The sequence below is a fragment of the Monocercomonoides exilis genome (genome assembly GCF_001643675.1).
Source record: "Monocercomonoides exilis strain PA203 chromosome Unknown scaffold16-1735695, whole genome shotgun sequence".
NCBI lineage: Eukaryota > Preaxostyla > Oxymonadida > Polymastigidae > Monocercomonoides > Monocercomonoides exilis.
In genome coordinates this window covers 1,573,377-1,600,345 of record NW_027150561.1, presented here as the reverse complement: position 1 = coordinate 1,600,345, position 26,969 = coordinate 1,573,377, and the positions used below count along the sequence as shown (strand labels likewise).

Below are 26,969 nucleotides of genomic sequence, written 5' to 3'. Positions count from 1 at the left end.
TTTGACGAAAAATACTAAAATAATCAACTGACATGTTAAAAAAGAATACCCACAAAAGCTGTTATTAACAAATCCGAATAACCAATTATATTAAGGAAATAACAAATGCAAATAATTAAAAGAGTCACATACAAACATTCTGCTTTTCTATTTTTTGTTTTCCAATCAATTATAACAGAATTCGAGGTGGATTTTTCTTTCAAATTTTTATTTCCTCCATTCTGCTCATTTAATATTCAAAGACTTCTCTTCAATGCTTCTTCATTTTAAAATAAATAACATTCCTAGCTGTTTAAAACTTTCTGATACGAAAGCTGTGAATGCCTAAATGAAGATAATTGGTCCAACTTTTTGAAATTACCTCGAATCTCTATTTGATTCTTGTTTCAAAAGCGTCTAAGCAGTGTTCCCTTCTTTTCATGTTTTCATCTGCCTCATATGCCTCATCCAGAGCTAAGTATCCTCAACTTAGCAGTTTTCAAAGCGAAAAAGGGAAGAGAAGAAGGTGGCAGGAGATGATAAGCCATCATCAGCACTTGCGATTGACCCTTCGGACGCTTCGGCTGCGGCTGCGTCATACACGTCGGTAGGAGCGATGGACGATATCGAGAGGCGGCTGCGGATTGTGGTGCCAGAGGCAGCTGGGGTGTATGGGCGGCACATGCTGCTGTCGCCGCGGGCGCTGCAGACACTGCAGGGATATGTTGTGGCTCGGCGGGCGGTGCTGTATGGGGGTGTTGTGTGTGCATACGATGTGGCGCTTTCAGCGATGCTTTCGGTTCCGCTGGTGGCACCGCTTCCGTCGCTTGCAGCGTCGGTGGGCACGAAGTCGGGAAGCAAGCGGATCTTTGCAGCGGCAGATGTGAATGCATTCCCGTCGATCTACGATCTGTTTGACCCGTCGCTGCTTCCGTTTGCGATAGCGCGGCTGGTGTCGCGATCGCAGCGTCGAGGCGTGTGGTGGTGAAGCTGGACAACGAAGTGATGAAGCGAGTGATCGAAGTGTGTAAAGTGGGGAGATCGTGGGGAAGAAGGCTGTTGGTGGAGGGGCTGAGGATGGAGGATACGGTTCTGTCTCCAGCTGCGATTGCGCTGCCGGTGCTGGAGGGGCGAGAAGATGCAGATGAAGGAGAAGAAGAAGAAACAATATAATCCTCAAAAATGCAACATGAAATGGTTTTTCTTCTTTAAATGACCCTCGATGAAATAAAAGCTGTTGTCTGGAATGGGAAAATGATTTTAAAATACATAAAAATAATTAGTTTTGCATTGATTATAAAAATTCCTCAAAAGAACACATACACCCTCCCTATTGCAAATGCAGAAAATTGTCCAATCACTGATGCTGCCATTCTCCTTTTCCATTGTTTCCCTGTGCTCCTTTCTCCATCATCCTTTTTCCCCAATAAATATCCTGTTTCAGTTGTAGTCATCCACTTTTTTTCCTGAAAAAAATATATCCGAATTTTATTCTTTCCAATAACTGTCCAATTGTTGTCATTCCATTTCGCTCTCATCAAAATGCTTTGAAATTGAATTTGTTTTCATCCCCTCTCCCAATTGAATACAAAAAATCTGCAATTCACATCTGCTGATTGTCTCTCTGCATAGCTCTCTTCTTATGATCTCTTCAGAAAAGCAAAGGAATGGCCATTTATATAATTTATCAGATTCCTGGACTCTGAGAAGGTCAAAGATGGGAACATCTTTAAAATGAACAAGTACAACAAAAAATGCATACATAATAATTTTCAAATGAAATTTTTGGAAAGTGCATTTCCTTCAATGATGCTTGTCATAAAAAATCATCTTTCTCAATTCCAAAATCAATTCCCCTTCTTCGCTATCTCGTGCTACCTCTCAAAATAATATCGCCTATCCTACAGAAAATATTCGTTTGCCGATCTATCATCTTTCCAATGGTTAATTTCGTTCAAAGAAAACCACTCGATCAATTCATCCATAACAATAAACTTGAAAAGTTAAATCATAGTTTTTTCTGTGAAATATCTTGCTAAAAATGTCATTATTCGGTTTGATGATGCGAATTCTTATATTTTTGTGACTATTTTGTGTTTTCTATTTTTTTGTTGTTTCCTCCTTTGAAGGATGTTCTTGTTGAATGAGAATGGGAAATTCGGGATGGTTTCTGTGTTTCTGTGGATTTGCAAAAATGCGGGAGAAGGGCGCATTGAAAGCACTCACCGGTTTGGGAGCATTGTTTCCCTTGAATTTGTGATGATTGGGATGATTTCTCTCTGTCTCTCTTTCTTTCTTGATAAATTTTGAAGAATAGATAAATGTGATGGCGCACGACGAGAAAGAACAAAAACTGAAAATGGAAGAAATGCATGGGGCGGAAGGCAAAATGGAAGAATAAGAACAATATATGTTTGTTCTGATACCTGAAATGCTTGACAAAACGAAAATGAATAATAACGAATGAAGAAAGGAAAAACGACAATGAAAAACTCTATGTGGCTGTTGAAGCATCTGGACTGTTGCAAAGAGATGAATGGAATAAGGATCTGTCGTTTTATCAATCCTTCACTGCGTTGAAAATTAGGAAAGATGATTGTTGATGAAGAAGAGAAGGATGAAAAATCACTGATTGTCCTTTTCGAATGATGTTTTTCATCGCATGATTGACTTTGCAATTTGTTGAAAAATAGCTTGAATAAACGTCAAAAAGCGGAAAGGACTGTATTGAGGTTGTGTGACGCTGATAAATAGAATGTATGATTTCACTTGTTTCATAATTGATGATTGCAATATTTTTTTTATTATTTTGTGTTGATTAATTTAGGTTTCTTCAAAATGATGGCATTGAACGAGACGTCATCAGAAGCGCCTCGGCCACGCTGAGCTTGGCATTGTTTGCTTAATTGAGGATATTTTTTGTGAACAGATGATTCAATGAAAAATATTTGGAAGAGACCGTTGCAGAGCGGCTGTGCTTGGTGAGAGAGGCGACCAGAGAATCGGAAAAGAAAGGGAATGAAAGCAGCTTTGGAAGAGGATTGTTGCAGGAATAAAACAAAATGAGAAGAAGTGAAAGAAGGGAGAGAACGATAAATTTCTTATTTGAGCGATTTCAAATATAAAGAAGGAAAATTCTAAAATATTGGGGTTTTCTTTTCAAAACGAAAAGTCGGAGCAACAATCTAAAATCAGTCAATAACTTGTGGATATCCAGCTGCATTGATTTATCACAGCTCGTCTGTCATGAATATTGCTTATACAATTATTTTCTCCATTTATAGTTAACTTTTCCAATACGATATTGTATTCAATCTTCAATGTCATACAATATATTCTTCAAAAATATCAATGAACGTTAAAGTATTTCTCAATTTCTGTATTTAATTACATTCATAAACTGTTATTTTTCTTCGTCTTCTTCGCCCTCTTCACACTCTTCACCTTCATCCGCTTCATCTTCGCATTTTTCCTATCACTTTTTGCTGGTTCAGAGAATCGAACTTTTTATGCATATCTCCCATTCAATTCGGCAGAGCCACCTAATTGAACTGTAAATTATTTCGTTCACTTTTAATCTCAACATATCAATAACTGAATGATTAATATATCCTTCATGATCACCGTGATGAAATTCCATCAAGACGGATTCATTTCATTCAAATCGACTTCTTCTTTGCCTTCATCAGTTAACAGCAAAAATGATATTATTTTCATTTCATACAACTCCCCTCTAATTCAGCGCCAGGCCTTATCTTTCATTTCTAATCAGAAAGAAAAAATGTGTATTCATTCTATTACAAAATGGCAGTCGAAATAAAATATCAATAGAGGTGATTTCGATTCGAGAAAAGCTGAGCAGCAGTCTTGCAATCAAAAGAAAGGAGGATTTTTCCTATTTCATTTGGCGGATGAAAGTTGCACAGACGAAAAGAACATATAATTGAAGCAATTCTTTCATGAAATGGACGAGTTCAAAAATTGCGTTTTGCAGATGACTTCACGTCACGTGCCTTCAACAAGTAGCTGAAGATGAACCGATGAAGGAAACTGATTTAGAGGAAAAAGCATATTCAAAGGAAAATTCTGTGAAACAACCGAATTTGCAGCAGACATGTGATGATTAAACCATTAAAAGTGTCTTTGAGTCAATTTCTAATTTTTTTGTGTGCCATCTCAACAACTTTTTCGTCCTTTGTCGTCACTCGCACATAAATTCACTATTGATAAGAGCATACAGTATTATCAACCTTATATTTTACACCTTTTTCAGAAGCCCCATCACGTTTTGCACACTCTTGAAGGGCATCTTTGATAGCCAGCAATACATTGCTTTGATGCCAAGATGACCATCCACATATTCATTGTTGGCTGTATGCACTTCAAGAAATATGAATAAATCGACATCTCAATCACCGAATGCTTCTGTTCTGTCATGTCCAACAACCGAGTTGTCTTTCTGAGTGATGCTTGTCATGAAGGCAAACATGGGCTCTTTCACTGAAGCGACAAGGGATTCACACACAAAATACATATCTCTTCCGACGCTGGCCTTGTTGGCTGAAAACACGATATTGGTGATGGAAAAGGTTGTGGATGACACTTGTGAATCATCCTTGTACTTGATCATGATAGCACCGCCTCTTCCTCCAGAACTTGTATCCTCGCTCACACAGCAGGTGGAGAAATTTGTGTTCCTCACCGAAAATGCGTTGGCAGGGGCAGATGAGGCGAATGAGATGCACCCTCCATTGGTGGCAGTCTGTTGGTTTTGTGGAGCTGAGTTGATGTTGGTGATGGTGCAGTTGGCGAGGGAGAGGGAAAGTTCAGAGGAGGTGGCAGAGGAGAGGACACAGCTGGCGGGAGTGGCTGTGGAGGTGATATCGGTGATGTTGGAGGAGTTGAGAGCGAGGGGAGCGGTGAGGGAGGTGAGGTGGAAGATGCTCTGGCTGTTGAGGGAGAGACTGGTGATTGCTGTGTGGTTGAGGGCGAGGGAGCCAGCAGTGAGGAAGAAGAGGGGAGTTTTTATTGTTATGGAGGTTGTTCCGGTGATGGTGGTTGTGTTGAGGTTGAGGGAAGGGGAGTTATCGGAGAGGTGGAAGAGGATGAGGGTGATGGGATTTGAGGAGTTGTGTGCGATGGCGAGGGCAGAGACTGTGAGGGAGCCCTGGGTCTGTTGGAAGAGGGCAGAGGTGGCAGATGGATCTGGTGAAAAAGATGTTGAAGAAGGAAATGAAGAAGAAGAAGATGATGATGGTTGAGGAATTCCGCTGGAGGCGATAGTGGTTGCATTTGTGTCGTTTCCAGTGATTTTTGTGTCAACCGCGCTGAAAGTGAGTGTTTGAGTTGGGACAAATGTCGAGCTGTGGAGGGTGAGAGAGGCGTCTTGGAGGAGGGAAATGAAGCCAGCGAGGGCATACTCGATGGTGGCACATGGGGTCTGTTGGGGTCTGCCACAGGCATCGACATCAGTTCCATTGCTGGCAACGATTTTGTTCTGGGCGATGAGGGGGAGCCAGCCATTGAAAGTTTCATTATCAGCTGTATTCTCATTCCACACTCTTTTTGATGAGGTTGTTGATCCGCATTGCTGGAAAGGAGATTGAGTGATATCACTTCCGTAAAAGAACACATCATTCCCTCTTCCATTTTTGGCAGTATTATCATCGAAGAAGCAGAAAGTGATGAATTTAACTTCATTCATCCAAGTGAAGGTGTTTTATGTAACATAGCCCTTCTCTCCATTAAGATGATGAATTTATCAATTTGTTATTAATGAACTGGAACTTTTGTAGTAAATATTGAAGAGGTATTACTGGTGGAGGATAATTAAATGTGATTGCTCCGGCCGCATCACCGCCAGTATTTGCAACACATACACAATTTTTGAACAAAAATTTTGCATCTGGTGGCATGTTATCGAGCAAGAAATACCAACCAGTTCCAATATTGCTCGTTATTGAGCAACTTTCCACTCTGTTTTCTGAGAATGACCAAACAGAATTGGATTGAGGGGTGTATATTGCAACTGCACCTCCATGTAAAGCAGAACAACTTGTGAAATAGGATTTTGTGATATCTATGTTTAGCAAATATGCGCACAATAAAGCTCCGCCTTGGCCATTCCCTGTGCAGTAACATTTGTTGAACGAACAAGATGTAATTGTGAGATTGGCATTTGCACTAAAAGCATCAAGTGCACCTCCATTATTATTACCTCCGCTGTTTGAATTATTCCACTCACACCACTCAAAAAGATAGCAGTTCAATTCAGAAAAAGCCAATCTTCCAGATTTCGCTCTTTGAGTTTCGGATCCAATATATTCAACAGCAGCATTTGGAGAAGAGCGTGTTTAGTGAAGAAAAGAAGAATTGAAGCCCAAAAAAACAATTTGAGTATTTTTCGAAATCAAATTGAATTGATATAATTGTGACGATAACAGTCAGCCAACTTGTTAACGTCATAGATTTTTCAACAATCAAAGATCAAATATGCAATAACAAAGATAATTATTTTATGCAATTGTATTGTTATAGAAAAAAAAAAACCGAAGTGAGCGTGAGTGAATATTTCCAGATGATAAAAGAAGTAATTTGTTTCAAAAGATTTGAATCAAAGAACAAAAGTGTGAAATGTTTAACTCAATCACTACAACATAACGACTCAAAGAAATGCTATAATAGTGAAAGAGGAGAAACAAAAATAAAGAAACTCCTGATGTATATATGTTTATATATATCAACGAATTTCGAAATGAATATACAATTATTACTAAAAGGCAAGCATCTTCTCTCTTTGATAATAAGAAAAAGAATTTGTTTGTTGAAATGATTTCATACAGATTCTCGTCGATGTGTTTGTGTTGAATGAGGGAAGAGATCAATTTCTTTTCACAAGAAAGAAAATAGTTATGTGGAGTTATCAGTCTTCATCCATTCTGGTGGATCGGTCTGAACAAAGAATTCCCAGAGTTTGGCCATTGTCCATCCACTCTTATTGCAAAGCATTTTGTCGTGCCTCATCCATGCTGGTGGTTCTGTTTTAACTTGCTTGATCCAGTGCATCGCCATTGTTCTTCCATTCTTGTCCGAAAGTGTAATGTTGTGCCTCATCCATTCTGGAGGTTCTGATTTCAACCAAAAAATCCACAGCATGGCCATCGTTTGTCCGTTACAATCGTTCAAAAAAGCGTCATGTCTCATCCAAATTGGAGGTTCTGTTTTCACTCTTTCTATCCAGTGCATGGCCATTGTTTTTCCATCCTTGTCAGAATGTGTTATTTCGTGCCTAATTTTTTCTGGTGGTTCTTCATTCTTCTCCACAATCCAACTCATTGCTTCTGTTCTTCCGTTTTTATCAGCAAGCGTATTTTCATGCCTTATTTCTTTTGGAGGATCTGACTTTCTCTCAACGGTCAATCTCATTGCTTCTGTTCTTCCATTTTTATTAGAAAGTGTTACGTTATTTATCATCCAATTAGGTGGTGAACTTCCGACAAAATTTTTCCAATAATCTGCTATTGTTCGGCCTTCCTTATCTGTGAGTGTTATGATATGCCTCATCCACTCTGGTGGTTCTGTTTTAATGTTTTTTATCCAGTGCATGGCCATTGTCCTTCCATTCTCATCGGAAAGCGTAATGCTGTGTCTCATCCACTCTGGAGGATCAGCTCTTGCGTAAATTATTAAATACATTGCCATCGTCCATCCTTCATTGTCTTTCATTGTAATACCATGTCTCATCCACTCGGGTGGATCTGTTTCAACCCATGCAATCCAGAACATAGCCATTGTCATTCCACAAGAATTTTTAAGTGTGATGTCATGCCTCATCCACTCTGGTGGGTCTGTTTGAACAAATTGAATCCACAACATGGCCATTGTTGACTCATAATTATCGTGAAGTGTAATGTCATGTCTCATCCACAGTGGTGGTTCTTTTTGAACAAATTGAATCCACAACATGGCCATTGTAGATTCATTATTATTTTCAAGTGTTGTATCGTGTCTCATCCATTCTGGCGGTTCTGTTTTTGCATGATTAATCCATAGCATAGCCATGGTCCAACCATTTTTATCATCAAGTGTTGTATCGTGTCTCATCCATTTAGGTGGTTCTGTCTTGACATGACATATCCATAGCATGGCCATTGTTTTCCCATCTTTATCAGGAAATGAAGTTCTGTGTCTCATCCATTTAGGTGGTTCTGTCTTCACATATTCAATCCATAACATAGCCATTGTTCGTCCTCCTTTATCTGCGAATGTATTTTCATGTCTCATCCATTTAGGTGGTTCTGTCTTCACATATTCAATCCAAATCATTGCCATTGTTCGCCATTCATTGTCTGCCATTTTATTGCCATGTCTCATCCATTTCAGTGGTTCTGTTTGAACAAATTGAATCCATAACATAGCCATTGTTCGTCCTCCTTTATCTGCGAATGTATTTTCATGTCTCATCCATTCAGGAGGATCTGTTTGAACAAATTGAATCCAATTCATAGCCATTGTTCGTCCTTCCTTGTCTGCAACTTCATTCTCATGCTTCATCCACTCTGGTGGATCTGTTTGAACAAATTGAATCCACAACATGGCCATTGTAGATTCATTATTATTGCGGAGTGTAGTATCATGTCTCATCCACTTGGGAGGCTTTGTATTCACATTTGAAATCCACGACATAGCCATTGTCCATCCTTCCTTATCGGCAAGTGTAATATCGTGTCTCATCCATTCTGGCGGATCTGTTTGAACAAATTGAATCCACAGCATGGCCATTGTTTTTCCATCATTATCCGTTAGCTTGATATCATGCCTCATCTGCTCAGGTGGTTCTGATTTTTTCTTGATAATCCATTTCATGGAATCTGTTCTTCCATCTTTATCTCTTTTTGAATTATCATAATTCATCCATTTAGGAGGTTCTTTCTTCACATATTCAATCCATTTCATAGCCATTGTCCATCCGTCTTTATCGCCAAGTGAAATGTCATGTCTCATCCATTTTGGAGGCTCTGTTTTGACATTATAGATCCATTTCATGGCCATTGTCCATCCGTCTTTATCGCCAAGTGTAATGTCATGTCTCATCCAAAATGGTGGTTCTGTCTTCACATGACATATCCATATCATGGCCATTGTCCATCCGTTTTTATTGCCAAGTGTGATGTCATGTCTCATCCACTCTGGTGGGTCTGTTTGAACAAATTGAATCCACAACATGGCCATCGTTGATTTAAAATTATTGCGGAGTGTAGTATCATGTCTCATCCACTTTGGAGGCTCTGTTTTGACATCTTGAATCCAGAACATAGCCATTGTCCAGCCATTTTTTTGAGATAGTGTTATATCGTGTCTCATCCATTCTGGTGGTTCTGTTTTAACATTTGCAATCCAGTACATGGCCATTGTCCATCCGTCTTTATCGCCAAGTGAAATGTCATGTCTCATCCATTTTGGAGGCTCTGTTTTGACATTATAGATCCATTTCATGGCCATTGTCCATCCGCCTTTATCGCCAAGTGTAATGTCATGTCTCATCCAAAATGGTGGTTCTTTTTGAACAAATTGAATCCACAACATGGCCATTGTAGATTCATTATTATTGCGGAGTGTAGTATAATGTCTCATCCACCCTGGTGGATCTGTTTTGACGTCTTGAATCCAGAACATAGCCATTGTCCAGCCATTTTTTTGAGATAGTGTTATATCGTGTCTCATCCATTCTGGTGGTTCTGTTTTAACATTTGAAATCCATATCATCGCCATTGTTGACTCACAATTATTGCGGAGTGTAGTATCATGTCTCATCCACAGTGGTGGTTCTGTATGAACAAATTGAATCCACAACATGGCCATTGTTTGTTCATCCTTATTGGCAAGTGTGATATCATGTCTCATCCACAGTGGTGGTTCTGTTTGAACAAACTGAATCCACAACATGGCAATCGTTGACTCATAATTATTGCGGAGTGTAGTATCATGTCTCATCCACTTTGGAGGCTCTGTTTTGACATTATAGATCCATTTCATGGCCATTGTCCATCCGTCTTTATCGTCAAGTGAAATGTCATGTCTCATCCATTCTGGTGGTTCTGTCTTCACATGACATATCCATAGCATGGCCATAGTCCAGCCATTTTTATCATAAAGTGTAATATCATGTCTAATTTTTTCTGGTGGTTCTTCATTCTTCTCCACAATCCACCTCATAGCTTCTGTTCTTCCATTTTCATCAGCAAGCGTATTGTCATGTCTCATCCATTCTGGCGGATCTCTTTGTACAAATATTTCCCAATATTGAACCATTGTCCATCCATCCTTTTGTGTTAGTGAAATGTCGTGTCTCATCCATTCTGGTGGTTCTGTCTTCACAAAGTGAATCCACTTCATAGACATCGTTTCACCATCTTTATCTCCGATAGCGGTTCCATGTCTCATCCACTCTGGTGGTTCTGTCTTCACACTAAATATCCATTTCATTGCCATTGTTCTTCCATTCTTGTCAGAAAGTGTAATGCTGTGTCTCATCCATTCGGGTGGTTCTGATTTTAACCAAAAAATCCATAGCATAGCCATTGTCCAACCGCTATTATTTGCAAGTGTAATTTCGTGTCTCATCCATTTCGGTGGTTCAGTCTTTGCATTCGCTATCCATAACAGGGCCATTGTCCAGCCATCCTGATCACGAAGCGTTATTTCATGTCGAATTTCCATAGGAGGATCTGTCTTCTTCTCAACGATACAACGCATAGCCTCTGTTCTTTCTTTATAATCCCTCTTTGTAGTCAAAGCATCGCTGTCGATCTTCATTTTGATTGAAATAAAGATCAGCTGATATTTGTTTGTTGCTTACGAACGTTCTTTTCAATTTATGTGACTGATCATTTCTCACAAAAATCATATTATGGCTCTTAATTTTTTTATTGGAATAAATAGATTTGAAAATGTTGAAAATATATGAAAAGAACTTAACATATTTACCAAAGAAATAGAGTTTTTTTCACTTTGATCAGAAATTCATTTTTCATGTCTGAAAAAATGTATATTTAATTCAAAAAGAAATTTATTTGGAATTCACGTGAACTAAACATCTGTGTCACCTTTTTAAAGGTGGGCTCGCATCATTCAGTGCCCGTAAATTCATTTTATTCTTCTTTTTTTGCAAGCCGATTAGTATTTATAATTAATAGATAACAAAAAATTACGTGTATAGTCATGGATAAAACCAGGGAAAGGGACAAAACCCGGAAATGTTTAATTAATTGAGTAGTTTTTCAACTATTGATTCCACTCCCAGGTTTCGTTAACATATAATCATCAAAAGATAAATTTTTATCGAAAAAAATGTTCATTCAATATTAAAAGGAAGTTTTCCAAAATGTGGCATGAAACAAACGCTTCAAACACTGATAGAAAAGAAACATTCACATGTTAAAACTATGCAAAAATAATCGAACAAACTGAACAAAATCCAAAAGAATAATTGCAAAACAAAATTGAATGAAAAAGAAAGTCGCTTAAAGTCGAAATAGAATTGGTTTTCCCACTTTGTATCAGGAACGAGTCTTCGTTGGTGATGGTCAATCCTTCAATATTTCTCAACAGTTCTTTTTTGTTATCAACAGCTTCCGTTGATTTTTATTTTCCATATTACGAAATCACAAAGAAATCTGATCTTTGAAGACAGTTTTGAAAAGCCGTTGCATCATTTTATTGATTAAGTTGCAATCAACAAACACTCCAAAAATTTTTTCCTTGAACTGGTGCTGTCGTGAGTTAAACATTGGTATTTTTTTAATCTGTTTGTGTTTTTAGACGTCATGATCATTGAATTATAAAATTTATATAGCTGTTTCATCAAAATTCAACATCAGATATGAAATGATTTTTTGGCAAGTTCCAAGTTTATGGACCATCGATAAATAATATTTCTCATATCGAAACCGAAAGAATATGTTAAATAAATGAATGATAAATTAGTTTTATCTGTCGAAAATGCATTGTTTGAAACTTTCCATTTTTTTTGATCTATCCCATGAATATTTTCATTTTTTATTAACAATAATTTATCTCAAAATGGAAGGTTTTAAGCTTCCCCTTTTCAAGAAAAGGATTAAATTTTATTGTGTGTTTGATCATTTGTTTAATGTTGTTTTTCATTTTAGAAAAACATCGTTTTTGAATGTGAGTGTTCAAAACTTATAAAATCTTCAGACTTTTATTCAATTTAATTAATTTCTCAACCAATATTCAGGAAATGAATTGCCATGTTTAAAAGCAACCATTTATAAACGATTATTGCGAATAATTTGATCTGTTGGCAGGAAACTCTGATAATGAAATTGATTGAGTTGCTGTTGTTATATATGCTTTCGAGGAATGCTATGTTATTTCCAGGAACAAGATCAGTCACAGGAATTATTTGACATGATTCCAATGGAATGATTCTGTCAGTTCTTTATATTATTAAATGTCTTTAAAGTCTTGTGTCAATTTCTTCACAAAAGCACATGAATTTTTTTCGATATGTTGCAATTCTTACTGAAATATCTTCCTCAAACATCATAAGTCCGTTTTTATTTGGCTCGCTGTTAGATGCCCTACAGCCTTACCGAGCTTTTTATACAAATTTGATCATTGAACATTCTTTATTGCCTGTTCCATCGTTTGCAGGCACAAATATCCACTCTGACATGTGGATCACAAAAAACAACAACAAGTCAAATGGATAGTTGTTCAGCTGGTCGGCCCTGAAGGTGTTATTCACTCTGTCGAAGGCATTCTTGTTGAAAAACATAACAAACATTTTTTCTTTTATTTGCAGGGAAATCAATCTCCAGACAAAGAAAAATTCCTGATTCATTTGTTTTGTTGAAATAATTCCTTTTGATCCAAAATTCGATAGGAAATCCATTCACTATTTTGGAAAACAATAAATCAAAGTTTACTCCATCATCGAAGCAGTTTGATGCAGTTGCACATTTATTTCTTTCATATTTCGATTTAGTGTAATCCCTTTCAGAACTCGTCCGTTCAGAGTTTTCTTCTTTAAGATAGAAGCTTCGTTCTGTTCCTATTTCAAATTCAATTCCTCCACCATTATCGCACTGTATGGATGGAAAGTATTCGATACAGCAGTTCACAATTGAAAGATGCATTTCAAGCAAAACAGATTTGCTCACAAAACCTTCCACAAAAATCATCAGATCAACTGCCTCATTGAAATAGCTCCTGTCAGACCCAACCAGTGCATTCGTTTTGTACTTAAATTGTGTCGTACATGCAAACAACTCAGAATTCACACCGTTCCTCAGATCATTCGCCACAATAAACATGTCTCTTCCCTTGTGTGCCTTGTTTCCTCCAACACTTAATTCTTCCAATAAATTTCTGTCATTGTTGTCTGTTGCATATGTCAAATAGATTCCTCCCCCACATCCTTCAGAACTGCTGCAGATGCTGTTTGTCACTCCCACGTTCCTCATCTTCAGCTGTCCATCAACCTCTTTCAACTCAATAGTTATAGCTCCTCCCTTTTTACATCTTTCTGAACAACGTATTAAGATGGTGCATATCATTGTTTCGATTTCGTAGCTGTTTTGAAGAGAGAATATCGAAGTTCATGAATATGACGCTCCTTTATTGATTTTGCTGAGTGTAGAAAGTGACAATAGAAAAACGACTGATGAAAGACACTCTTTGTCTTTTTGATTTTGGTTTTTTGGTTTTTGCTTTTTGAGGATTATTCAAATAAATAAATAAATTTTTGCTTGATTTAAACGAAAAATTCTGATTGTTTAATGTGAGTGGGAATCAATATCATCGAAAAAATAAACCAATAACTGAAATTTGTTTTATTCATTCTTATATAAGTTAAATTATTAATAAAGCTGTGACACTTTCACATTTGATTATTTTTTGATGTTGAATGTTATTAATGCACACTTTAATGCTGGAAATAGCTTGTGCAAAAGTGAAAATCAATTGTGTTTCTTTCGTTCGAAAAAACGTTGAAAAGAGTTAATATATCCCATTTTTATGTATTTCTAAATATGAACAGAACAAAAATAAGAATGAGAAAATATTTCACAAGCATTGCAATGAATAATACAAAGAATAAAAAGCAAAGAAAAAACGAAAATAATTATGTGATAGATTAAATGAAAAATTGAAAGTTTCAAACAATGCATTTTCGACAGATTAAACAAATTTGTTATTCATTAAATTTACATATTCTTTCGATTACGATATAAGAAATATTTTTTATCGATGGTCCATATATTTGGAACTTGCCCCTTTTAATATCAATAGATTTTGGTTTTTCCTTTAGTGAAGCGTTGCGTCTTTCAATAAACCGTCTTGCACACTTTTCATTAATTTCCGTGTCTTCATTGTTGTCACCCTTGTTTCGATTTTTTCTTTAAATAACGTGTTCAGTCAAAAAATGCGACATCAAAAAAGTTAAAAATAATATTTTAACAGAAACCAAACTTTATTAATTATGCCTTTTGATTATTTCTTTCAACAGAAAAAATTACGAGTCTTTGCAAAGTCTTGAATTTTTTCTTTTTCTACGATATTGATTTAATTTGACCTTTCTTAACGCTGAAATCTCTTCAATTCTTCAATGAATAGATATGTCGATATAGCACAGAAGAAAAAAGCAAGACAGATAAAATAATGCTATTGAGTGTGATATCTTTTCTTTCAAGAAGAAATGTGAAAATTTCAATAATAGATTTTTATCAACCAAACTCTGCTATTGTAAAAACTTTTGAAAGTTCCGATGTCGAAGGAAAAGAAGACAAATTGCAAGAAAAAGCAAACATTATGGCTTTGTGAACCCAACATTTTATTAAAAAAATTCTGAAATTACATATTTTCAAAAAAAGAAACCATCAAATAATTGAAGAGCAATAGGAAAGCGTTTGCTATTACTAGTATCAATTTCATTTATTCAATTTTTCTTTTTTGAGTTTTTCATTGGACATTCCCGGGTTTTGCCCATGATTACATATGTGTGATTTTTTATGAGATCATAAAATCGTTGCATCGTTGATCTTTCATGAGTAATTTTTTTGTTATTTTATATTTTCATTAAAAAAAATATATTTGAAAATCTGAAGAGAGATCGTTGAAAAACTTGAAAACATGCAATCGATCGATGATATTTTTAAAAAATAATTGAAATGAAAAAAAATGTTGTGGGATGTTTGATAATTCAATTATCTTTTTTCCGTAAAAGTTAATATATCGGATAAGAGAAGAGAAAAAGAACATTTTCTGAAGGATAGCAGTAGAAATTTAAAAAGGTAACAAGGTCAATGACAGCGGGGAATTGATGATGGAATTTGGCAAGATGACTTTTTTTGAAAACCATCTTTGAAGGAAATTCATTTTTCAAAATAACATACGGAAATTTTTATGTGTGAATTTTTTATAGGTCTCGTTCGTTGAGAAGATACTTTTATTTATTATTTTTTCAGAATCCAGAAATCTGATAAATTACATAAATGTTTATTCCTTTGTTTTTCTTAGAGAATATAAGAAAAAAGCTGCACCGAGAGACAATCAGTGGATGATCATTGCAAAAATTTTTGTATTCAATCGGAACGGAGGATGAAAATTCTCAATTTCAAAGCATATGGAAGAGAGGAAAAAGAAAAATGCACACAATTGGACAATTATTGGAAAGAATAAAATTCGGAGATATTTTTTTCAGGAAAAATGTGGATGAAAACATAGAAAGAAGGGTATTTAAGGAGAAAAAAGGATGATGGAGAAAGGAGCACAGGGAAACAATGGAAAAGGAGAATGGCAGCATCAGTGATTGGACAATTTTCTGCATTTGCAATAGGGAGGGTGTATGTGTTCTTTTGAGGAATTTTTATAATCAATGCAAAACTAATTATTTTAATATCTTTTTAACAACTTTTTTTTCTCACAGACAACGGCCTTTTTTTATCGAGTGTCATTCTCAGGAACATCCATTTCAAGCAACATTTTTACGAATAATGTGGTTTCTTCTCCGTCTTCTTCTTCTCCTCCTCCTAATTTTCATCTTCTTCATCTTCATAATCATTTGTTTCATGTTCCTCTTCACTGCTTTCTGCATCCCCATCTCGTTCATCCTCTCAAACATTACAGCCTTCCTCTGCCTTCGGGCAATATAACACATATTTCTCTTCATCATCATCATCATCATCATCATCATCTTCTTCTTCTTCTTCTTCGTTTTCGCCTTCTCCTTTTTCTACTTCTTTTCAAATGTATTGTTCAGAAATATGTTAAAAGAAGACAGTTGTATTCTCAGTATTAACTTAAATTTGTTTCTTTCAGAAGTTTTCTGATGGAAAATGAATGCGACAAGAAACAGGAGTTAGAAGAGGATGAAAAAGGAAAAGGAGATGACAGCTCCTACGAAAATGTCATCAGAAAAATCTAAGGATCAATTACATCAAATTAACATTCAAAGAGCAGCTGCAAGTTGTTGATTGTCAATTCTTTGCAACTCAAAACATGGTTGTGTTGTGCGGAAGAAGCAGATACTGATGATGCATGGCAAGAAATCGCACCCTTCTCCATCCCTCTGCATGTCATTCCCGCATGAAGCAAAACAACTCACTGTCAGTCCCACAGCAGCATCCCAAAGCAGTTCGCCACTTCCACCTCATTCCTCATCCACCGCATCCCCACCAACTTCACCAGCAGCCGCACCATCCGGAACAAAGCTCACCGCCTTCTTTCTTCCCCACCACCGACTATGCAGCCTTCACGCACAGCTTCAGCCCTGTCCCTGCAGACAGCCCCGAAAGCACCCACAGCGGTCGTACAGCGCAGACTTCAGCAGCGCAAGGTGCCATTTCACCGACTCAGCGGCTGCACTGTTCTATAAAGGTGATAGAAACACTTGTCTATCGGTTGAAACAAGCATGTCTTGCAGTCGCAGGAATAGCGCGATGAAGATGTTAGGCTGTCACGCCTCCAGCACAGACTCAAACGATGACAGACAGCAGCCTGACAGCCTGCACGCATCCCGGAAGATCCGCAGCGACAGCGACTTTGGAGTCTGCGAATAGCACACACAGAAGAGACTCCTGTTCTCCAAACACAATTCCTCTGAAAGCTGCCACTAATGGTAAAAATGATGAAGTCCATGCATTTTCAGAACATTTGACATCATACAGCACCTTCATCTCCCCCTTCAGCTTCGCCGCCTCTGCGCGGCAGTAGTTTGGCAGAAGCCACAGAAACACACATGCGTCTGCCTCTCACTTATCCAACGTCATTCTCTCAAACTCACAAAAAATATCTGTTCTTCTTCTCAGAAATCCCTTTAAGCAACGTGTTGGAGCACTTCCGGAACATTCGGAACGATTCTATCAGGAAGTTTTCGCTCTCTTCCATCGGCTGCTGCAACAGAACATCCTTCAAGCAGTAGCGTGTCACAGCGCATGAAGAACAACAGTTCATCTTTAGTGAACAATTCATGAATAAACTTTCCAAACATCTGTTCCTCCGCAAAATCCTTCAGGAACAGCTAAACCCAGTGAATCATCGCCTTCTGCACAGCTTCACTCTTCTTCTGATTCTCAATCACCTCCTTCAACAGCGCCTTCTGCTTTCTTGTTGTCTGTGCGTGCGCTTTCAGCAGCTATATCAGAATCTTCGTTTCCTTCTTTATCTGGTTCATCTTCTGCTTCACAGTTGTGCCCACTCATCCTCCATCACCATCGCCAACGTTTTCTGCTCCACTGCTGCTTGCTTCTCCCACAACACTCACTCCGCTTCCCACTTTCATATCAACCCACTTCCAGCTCGGGTTTGTGTCGAACTTCACAGCACTGCAATCTCCTATGCTCGCTGAAAACTTCTCCTGGAATTTTTCAAGCAGATGCGACTGAAGTATCAACGAAATCAAAAACAGAACCATCACTTCTTGCACAGAGAAACCAACGAAGAAGATATGAAAAGCTTAACCCCCAATCCAAAAGTTTCCACTTACAGTCCACACTCACAACTCCACACTGTTGCATCTTGCGTTTCTTTTCATTCGAAATCCACTCAACACTCAGCTCAACCTTCTCATTATCGTAACAGGCTGACCTGCATCTCCTTCACCTCTTCATTGCACTTCTCGCTCAGCTGAAGAATCTTCCAATCACTCATCTGGATGAGATTGCCATTCTCCTGTTCTCCTCCATTAGCAATTTGTCAGCTTCAATAGCCGCTTGTCATTTCAAATATATTTTGTCCACATGTTGAACTCCATAAACTTCTTATCCGTCTCCTGTTTCACCGCTTAATGTTTTTTTTTCTGTTCTACCACTCCTCCTCAGTCTTTTCCTTCTTCTTCCACTTCTTCTGCTTCTTCTGCTCCTTCTCGCTCCTCCATTACAACAAGCACAATCGCTTCCACACCTGAACGACATCCTCCATCTTCAACATTTCCGCCTCCAGCACCATCTCCCAAAATTTTCCTGCACTTTGTTCACTGCAACCACAAGCCGCATCACTTCCTCTTTCATCTTATTCGTCACCACAACGCTCCTCGACTTCATTGATTGCAAAACCAGCCACGCTGTCTCCAACGGAAGCAGCAACGGACAAAAAAGATTTGTAGATCGATGGGAACGCATCCACACTTACACAACAAAGGCATTCTTGTTTCCCGACTTCATCAACAGCGATTCATCAATTGAAGGAAGCGGAGCAACTAGCACAATAGAAAGCATCACAGAAAGCACTACATCATAGGTGCACACAACGGCCCAAAGCAGCACCTCCCGCAGCGCCACAACAAAACCCAGCAGTTTCTGCAGCAGCATCTGCTTGTTCCGTGCGTACACCCGAGCCGCCTTAGGCACCAAAATCCGCAATCGTATCTTGATGTCATTCATAGCTGCTGCAGACTTCTATGACGCCACCACAGCCGAGGCATCCGATGGATAAATCGCAGGCGCTGATGAAGATACGGATGATCTATAACACCTGTTGCATTCTTCTCTTTTCTTCTCAACATCTAGATTGTAGAGCCAAATTGGAGTTATACTCCAGTTGAAGGAAAAGATGAGGATGGAGAAAATGATAAAGGCGCAGAGTGAAGCGAAGACTTTGGAGAATGATCAACCTTGAGAAGCTTTTTCAGATACCCCAAAACGTCTATCGGTAGTTCTTTCGATTACAGGAACACTTCATTTACATCAGGATCAGAAATATCGATCATCGGCCATAGCTCACCGTTTTCGTGCGATAAGAACTTTTCAACCATTTCTTCTCCTTGCAATGTCTAAAAGTGAAAAGAAAAAGATAAGAAAATAGCAAAAGAGAAAATTACCTCCACAAAAGATGTGATTTGTCATTAGATTCAAAAAATGATTAATATAGTTTTGAGTTTTTGATTTCAAGCCTTTTGATGTTGATATTGCAGATAATATTAGATTTTTTTAAAAACACAAGTTATCAATTAATTTGTTTTAATTCTTGAACAAAATTTTTCGTTCATGAGGATAATAACGTATGAATTCTCGTTATTATTAACTTTCAAAAAAAATAATACAAGACATACGACTATTCACCTTTTCGTTTTTTCAACTCATTGAAATATTGAAATGTTTATGAAAGTTCAAAAAACCAAAATGTCTTTTCAAATGGATGAAACAAAAAAGGCGAAAATTAATGGAAATAAGTGTTTGCAACAAATAACAACAAATAGTATATTTTTTAAATAAAATATGAAAAGTTAATTCAAAGATTTTGTGAAATAGATCTTTTTGAAACTTTATATTCGATGATACGCAAAAGAAATACAAATGTGAAATTCACAAAAATAAATGATGGGAACGAAATGATCAACATTTCATGATCATTTTTTTATGGGATAAAATTAAAATCATGCAGCTTCTCACAGAAAAATACGCATTTATTGTTCAAATAAATATTTACATTAGAATAAATTGTTTTTTTCACCAATTCAATCTGTCACATTTGAAAAGTTGAATTTAATGATCCCATAAAAAATCACCCATATGATAACTTATCTTAGTCATTGAAAAGTTCATAAAATCATATTCCTTTTACGCATAACTGTATATAAAAATATAGATTATGTATCAAGGGTCGAAAATTAGAAATTCTGAAATCGGCCTTTGCGACATACTGGCTTTGTTAAACGTGAACGACAATCCGACCGAATGGGACGTTTAAAACACTTTTGAGACTTTTCAATTTGGAAAATTTTAAATGTTGGATAACATTTAATTTCAAATATTTTTTTTCTCCATTTATTTTGAGAATTATTAAAATGAATAATTAAACATGAAAATGTTGAAAAAAATTGATGTTGTCAAATCGACAGATCTTTTCGACTTGATCATGTCTTGATCAGCCTGTCTGTTGAGATCAGTCGGTTTGTCGAGATCATTTGAATAATGAGTTAATTGACTCAAAATAACTTTTTTAAAGAATTGCCATTGGAATTACAACGATGCCTGTCAGCGAAAAATATTGTTTGGCAATCTTATTTTATCCCAGCACGTATAACTATTTGTTTTTTAAAATAATTCATCTTTTAAGCTTGAAGCGTTTGAAAGAAAAGTTGAGGAATTAAAAATCAATGAATGCACATTCGTGGAATTAATAAGAACAAAATCTCTCAACGGTGGAAATCGTATGTTTCATATTTGTTATCACTCAGATTAATTTGCATTTTTCTGCCATTAATCAAGCCCACAAGCACCCAAACAATACTGGAGAAGAAATTGGTTAAATTCACTTTGAAGCATTCGATGGAAAGCTTTGGCTTGCATGCACTCCTGTTAAGATGGACGGATCATTTAAAAAAAATGGACATATTTCTTTCTTGTGTCCAAACAGCAAACACGGAATAAATTGTGCCATCTCCGAAAGAAAAGTAAGAAATGAAGAAACAAATCATCGATTTTGCCATATTTTTATCCTTGTCCATCTTCAAGATTTTCGAAAGCTCCAACAAAGAAAATATTTCCAACTCATTTACGATTTGATTCATTTGTTGTTCATTTTTTGCATTTAATTGGTCATAGCAATATTGCGTTTCTTTCTGCTTACTCCAACGAATTCAACAAATTTATTTTTTCTTTAATTATCACTTCTCAACAAAATCCAACTCTTTCACCGACAACCATATTTCCCACTCTCACATATCGTAAGCTGACAGCTCTTATTCATGAAGAAGGAAAGAAAAGAATTGCCAATAGAAATACAAAGATTTATAATTCAATGGTTGGAGTCAAGATGGATGGAGGTGTTGGAGCAGGGAAATAATTCACTGTCATCACTATGATTCCGTTACAGACAAAGGCATCTCCATTTTTCTGGAAAATTGAAAAGGCTTGCTTCACAACTTTCGGTCATTTTTACATTGCAAATGAAATTATTACAGAATTAGCTGATCTGTAGGTTGAGGTTCGATGCTTTTGTGCGGATGGCTTGCTGCCACAAAAACTCGCAATTCAAAGCTTACAGATCAAACAAAGTCGACGTCAATCACAGAAACATGGAAAAAAATTACTCCTCTATTTGTTTTCCGTTGTTACAACTTAATCAATTTAATTGTCGCACGCCTATTTAAGGATTATTCATTTTACGTTCAATTGAAGGAAGAAATAACGTCATTTTCAAAAATTTCCAGAAACGAGTCCACGAAAAATCCATTTTTTCCGAAATGCCCTTCATTCATTGAAACAAGATGGCTATGTCTTTTTGACATATGTTTTTTTATTACAAAAAATAAACATACTATCTCATTTTCACACTATTTCTGCAGAGTGAAAATAGAAGACTTGATCAGATGTGAATTATTACTAATTCCTCTGAAACAACTGCAATTGTTCTTTGAAAAAAACGACACAAAGCTTGGAGATGTGTTTCCAATTCTCCTTTAATCTATTGCGCAATACATGTGGTTACAAGATCTTGAGGAATATTCTTCCCCCGATTGGCAATATGGAGTTTGCTTTATTGTTATCCAACTGTTCAATTCATTTTTGGGGAAAGAACGAGGAGATCAAATCGCTTTGGCTCGTTCACTTACTCCAATTGGAATTCTGGACTACAAAAACGGTTTGTTTTCAAAGTCTAATTCAACAGAGTTTATGATATTGAAAGAAAAAATACAGATCTTTTAAATGTTCATCAGTGTTTTCAAAGGATTCAGATCAAACTCAAATCCAAAGGATGCGTTGCGATTCATCTATTTAATCCACAAAAGATTTAATTCCAAGTGACTCGGTCTTTCTTTGTCCTTCCAAAGAAGTTCCAAATACTGCATCTTTAAAGAATCAACAGAAAAAGTTACGTACACTCTCTCATGTGATGGAAGATAAAACCAGCGAAAATGAATTTTTTACAGACAAACAATATGCGCTTTCATTTTTTTCGAAGAATGAAAAAATTAATTTTCCAACAAATTTTCCTCACCCGATATTCTCTTCTCCATTATCAGTTGAGACTTTAAATTCTGCTCAACAGTATATAAGCCCAGAAAAAGACAGAATTGCAGAAGCAATTACCGAAACGCAAGTTCAACTTCAGCAGCTTCCAAAAGATTTGCACTCTGAATCATCAACTTCACCAACCAACTCACCAAATAACAGTTTGCTGCATTTATTAACTCTTTTGACAGAAAATTCACTTGTTGATAAAGAAGCAATTTTGTATGAAGATGAAAGCCTCGATGAAATTGATTTCTTCGAAGCAGGCATTATTCAAGCAGAAAACAATGCAGCTGATGATGAATTCCAGGTTCATTCTCCTTTCTGTGTGTGAAGTGAGCAAGAGTCATCATTCAACGAAACAAGAAAAAAACATTCACAACTTGAAGATCATGACATGCAATCAAATTCAACTGAAAAAAATGAAGACAAATGCTCAGATAATGTTGAAAACACTTCAAAAGATGACAAAGACGTTGAAGAACTTGGCGCAAATGAATTTCCAGTCATTGATTTCACAATGCCAGCAAAAGAAATCAAGAAATATCATTCAAAATCCAACAAACAATCAGCATGGATTGGTTTCTCAGATTGAAGACAGAATTCGATGATTATTTGTACAAAATTTCTTGTTTGAAAGCTTTGATGCTCTTAATATGACTAAGAGCTTTATTTTCTTCAATGTTACTGGATAATACTCAAAACGTGGAACAAACTTATTCTCAAATTTTCTATTCTGGAATTTCAAAGCAAGGAACAATATCCACAATTTTTGCAAACATTTGTTATTCGTTGACGATGTTTCCGTGGAGCGAAGCATCTTGTGATAGAATTTTCTCTCGCCTGAGACGAATTGTTGGAGATAGAAGGTACTCGCTTGCACCAGAAAAGCTCAACGCATTGCTTTTATTGCAGATTTCAATATTTTTTTACAATAAAACATTCAACTGCTATAGCTATCTTTTTTCACAGTGATGAATTCTGAATACATTTGTATTCAAATGAAATTACTTGACAAACAATGAGGTTTGTTGAAGAAGTTTGCAATTATAATTTTTCTGAACTGTTTTTGAAACACACTTATAACATTTGTCATTCATAGAAGAATCTTATTGTGAATATGTGGAATAGTGAGTCACAAATACAAAAAATGTTAAATATTCTTTCAAACTTCCTTTCAAATACAATATTTCAGTGTGCAAATTTGTTTGTTCTCATTTATAAATTTATCTTCTCTGTTTTCAGATGCTTGTAAGACACACTGATCCATTTAACAACGTTTGTTGAACTTTTATATTGTGTTCGAACGTTTTTCATTCTTCAGAATGAAGAGCGATGTTCATAACTGATAATAATTAAGATTTATCTAATATTTTCTGAGTAATTGTATTTTATCATATAATCAATTAAAAGATAGTTTGTTTGCAACAAAAGGGTCTTTTGTTCATCCAGTTTAATAGTTCAAGTGGATTCAACTTTGAAAAAATGCTTCAATTGCTTATTAAAGAATCAGCATTTGAGAAATAATTGTTTTTATATGTGAATGCAATTTAATAAAGATTTCTATTGGAAATTACGAATAAAAAATATTGAATATTGATAAGAACAAATTAAATTATGAAATTTATCACTATTATTCGATAACTTTCACTAAAAAAGATAATTCATAAGATATATTATGTTAATGTGAAGTGAGTATTGTTTTTTGTATCAATTAATTAATTAATTATTAAATAAATAAGAAAGCAAGAAAATGTTGAAAAATTATCTAAATTGCAGTAAAAAAATGACAAAACTCCTTTAACATTTTGCATAATTATTAAATAACCACACCATCTCAAAGCTGGAAACGACCTCAAAAAGCTTCAGACAAGTTTCTGATATTTTCTGCCTTTCTCTTGTAGTAATCTTTTTCTTCCACATGTTCACCTCATACTCCCCAAACTGTTCTCAAAGAGTTAGGCCCTCACACAACATCATCCTAATCAGGAACACAACTAACTCCTTCGTTGTACCCATCTTCTTGTTGATTAGCAGCTTGTGTGCCTTCCACCTCAGACACTCTTTTTTGAAATCATCATCCTCCTCAAACGCTGATAAAGGAGTTGGCAAGTCTGTGAATCTCTCGCTCATCAGTGAGATATCGGAGGAAGATGTGACAATGGTGGAGGTTGAAGAGATGGAGGAAGTGTCTGAATCATCTGACGAGCAGTCGGAGTGGAGGGCAATGCAGATGACCATTTTCTGAATAAAAATTTTTTTAGAAAATTCAGATTGTTGAGCTTTGGCAATTCCATTTTCTTATCATGCAAGTGAAGCGTTCGAAAAATCATTCAGAGCATGATCTGTTCAGCTGTAACTTTTCTCTTTTCCTGTGACCTAATTTCCATATCTTTTGAAATGTTTTCAATCCGGAAGAGAATGTTGCAAAAAACTCAAATGAACTTCCAGTTTCTGCTATTTTAAAAAAAGCACCACATTGATAAGGCTTTCAAATGATACAATTGTTTTATTTTATTACTTGATAAAAATAAAAATTTGTTTTGAATTATGAAAAAATGAAGAAGATATTTGGATAAAAATAATCATATCTCACCATTTCATTATTTCATTTTTCATCTGCTTTTTCATGCAACCAGCAAAAAATCTTATCAAAATCGTGTAAAATTTTGACTTCTGAATTTCTGCTCTTTGCCAACAAGCAATCAGAAAAATCGGAAATAACTTTCATTTTATCCAAAAATCATTCATTAAAAAAACTTATGCTTTTCAATTTTCTTTGACGCTCTTCTTTTTTCCCTTCTTCTTTTGAAATCTTTTAGATGTGTCAATTTCATAATGACAAAAATATGATAAGGAACAATAATACTAACAATTTTTGTTATTTAATATATGAAATGATAATTTATCCATTAAATCTCTCCAATCGCTCTTTTCTGTTTTTTTTCCCTTCAATATAACATCATTCGAACGTGAGAAAAATTGAGCTTGCGAAATTAATCAATCAACTGCATAAGTGCAACAAAATACCTCCTTCAATTTTAAGATTTTTTTCTTTTCAATAAAAAAGAAATAAAGAGCAGAAAAAATAAACACTTTTGAGTGGAGCAGTTTTTTGAAACTTTAACAAAAATTATCCCAGAAAATCTTTTATGATAAATCCCATTATAAAATCTTCTATTATGTCTTTTTTTGTTTTCCACACGAATGCTTCTAACTTAAAGATCAAACAGCATATTGCTCAGAACAATTTTTTAAAAAGGAGCAAATTAGGTGTTCATTGAAACTTCCTTTATTATTTGGGTGACTATTTTTGAAGTCATATATTTTCAAACATAAATTACGGTACGAAAATATATCTTGAATAACAAAAGAAAAAAATTGAAAAAAGAAAATGTTTGTTGAAAACATTTTATTTTTTGATTCGGTGAAAAACATTTGTTTTAAAAAAAATAACAATGCTTTTTCTCTTTTGAATAAATTTTTTCTTTTGAAAAACTTTCAATCTCTGAAAAATCAACACCCCGAAAAAATATATGATCTCAAAAATAATCACCCATTTTTTTAAACGTTATTCTCAAAATTTTTGTTAATTTAATCCACACGTCTGCATTTTCATTATGTTTGCAAATTTGAAACTTAAGATTATAAATCTGCGTTATGAAGAACAAATTCGAAAAGGATGGTAAGGAGATATCTTTTTTTTATTGATGATTCACACTTTAAGGTATATTCTTAACAATATTGAAAAATACAAAATGTTCTGCTTGGTCATTCTCAAAATTTTATAATAGAATTTGTTAAATAAACAATTGATAGGAAATGATTTGAATTTCAGGCTAAAAAACGTTCAAAAAATACTCAAATTCGGTTTATCAAATATAAGCGCTTCTTTAATTCTGGAGGTGATTGCGCTGACTTTCTTATTTTTCAAAATCCAACAAGCAATAAGCCAAGTCAATTTATTAGAAATAGTTGCCAGTTCGTCGATAACAAATTGACATCAATTTCAACTTCCAATATTGGCTCCGCGCTGTGTTGCACAAACACCTTCACTTGGATGAGTGGAATAAAATTCATCACGTTCTGTTTCTTTGATGGTAACACTTCCAAAAATGAAAGAGGAAATGATGTGTTCTTCAGGGGAAGCAGTATCGCACAAACCCCATTCCTGCAATGTGGCTCAATAACTCCAACACAAAGAGTGTGGAATTCAGGAACAGCTAATAATACTGTGTAAAATGGCAGATCGCATCTAATCTTTTCTTCTTATTCTTCCAACAGAATATTTTTATCAATATATTCTCGTTATCTTCCTTGTTTTCTTCCTCAAAGCCATCATTCTTGAAAACTCAGCAGTAACTGTTTCATTTTCAGACATCGCTTTTTGACTTCAGATATTTTTTTTCTCCAATGATTGTGGTGGAAGAAAGAACCTTTTCATCAAGGATGCCAGAAGATAAGATCCTCATCTTGTAAATTACAATCATGATGCTGAATCATTCAGCAAGT

The 26,969-nt window shown here is 35.7% G+C and overlaps 7 protein-coding genes across 7 annotated transcripts; 3 read left to right on the top strand and 4 right to left on the bottom strand.

Moving 5' to 3' along the window:
• The first annotated feature begins 3 nt into the window (after nucleotides 1–3).
• On the top strand, nucleotides 4–1,101 carry MONOS_3074 (uncharacterized protein). Its single transcript, XM_067873046.1, has one exon. The coding sequence runs from the start codon at nucleotides 596–598 to the stop codon at nucleotides 965–967; it is 372 nt and encodes a 123-aa protein (XP_067729756.1). The 5' UTR covers nucleotides 4–595; the 3' UTR covers nucleotides 968–1,101.
• Nucleotides 1,102–4,445: 3,344 nt separating this feature from the next.
• MONOS_17435 (uncharacterized protein) lies at nucleotides 4,446–5,240 on the top strand (the record flags this gene model as incomplete). Its single annotated transcript, XM_067870355.1, has 1 exon — nucleotides 4,446–5,240. The coding sequence occupies one exon, from the start codon at nucleotides 4,446–4,448 to the stop codon at nucleotides 5,238–5,240; it is 795 nt and encodes a 264-aa protein (XP_067729755.1).
• A 1,648-nt stretch (nucleotides 5,241–6,888) lies between these two features.
• On the bottom strand, nucleotides 6,889–10,794 carry MONOS_3075fu3076 (uncharacterized protein; the record flags this gene model as incomplete). The annotated part of the gene is made up of 1 exon (XM_067873047.1): nucleotides 6,889–10,794. The coding sequence occupies one exon, from the start codon at nucleotides 10,792–10,794 to the stop codon at nucleotides 6,889–6,891; it is 3,906 nt and encodes a 1,301-aa protein (XP_067729754.1).
• Nucleotides 10,795–16,542: 5,748 nt separating this feature from the next.
• MONOS_3077 (uncharacterized protein) lies at nucleotides 16,543–16,947 on the top strand (the record flags this gene model as incomplete). Its single annotated transcript, XM_067873048.1, has 1 exon — nucleotides 16,543–16,947. The coding sequence occupies one exon, from the start codon at nucleotides 16,543–16,545 to the stop codon at nucleotides 16,945–16,947; it is 405 nt and encodes a 134-aa protein (XP_067729753.1).
• A 13-nt stretch (nucleotides 16,948–16,960) lies between these two features.
• On the bottom strand, nucleotides 16,961–17,244 carry MONOS_3078 (uncharacterized protein; the record flags this gene model as incomplete). The annotated part of the gene is made up of 2 exons (XM_067873049.1): nucleotides 16,961–17,116; nucleotides 17,170–17,244. The coding sequence occupies 2 exons, from the start codon at nucleotides 17,242–17,244 to the stop codon at nucleotides 16,961–16,963; spliced, it is 231 nt and encodes a 76-aa protein (XP_067729752.1).
• Nucleotides 17,245–17,701: 457 nt separating this feature from the next.
• On the bottom strand, nucleotides 17,702–18,153 carry MONOS_3079 (uncharacterized protein; the record flags this gene model as incomplete). The annotated part of the gene is made up of 2 exons (XM_067873050.1): nucleotides 17,702–17,884; nucleotides 18,091–18,153. The coding sequence occupies 2 exons, from the start codon at nucleotides 18,151–18,153 to the stop codon at nucleotides 17,702–17,704; spliced, it is 246 nt and encodes an 81-aa protein (XP_067729751.1).
• A 476-nt stretch (nucleotides 18,154–18,629) lies between these two features.
• Nucleotides 18,630–18,884, bottom strand: MONOS_3080 (uncharacterized protein; the record flags this gene model as incomplete). The annotated part of the gene is made up of 1 exon (XM_067873052.1): nucleotides 18,630–18,884. One exon carries the CDS (start codon nucleotides 18,882–18,884, stop codon nucleotides 18,630–18,632), a length of 255 nt encoding a protein of 84 aa, XP_067729750.1.
• Between the last annotated feature and the right edge of the window lie 8,085 nt (nucleotides 18,885–26,969).

Bases quoted from the DNA above. Each gene is read 5' to 3' on its own strand.
- MONOS_3074 (XM_067873046.1), top strand. From the start codon at position 596: ATGGACGATATCGAGAGGCGGCTGCGGATTGTGGTGCCAGAGGCAGCT.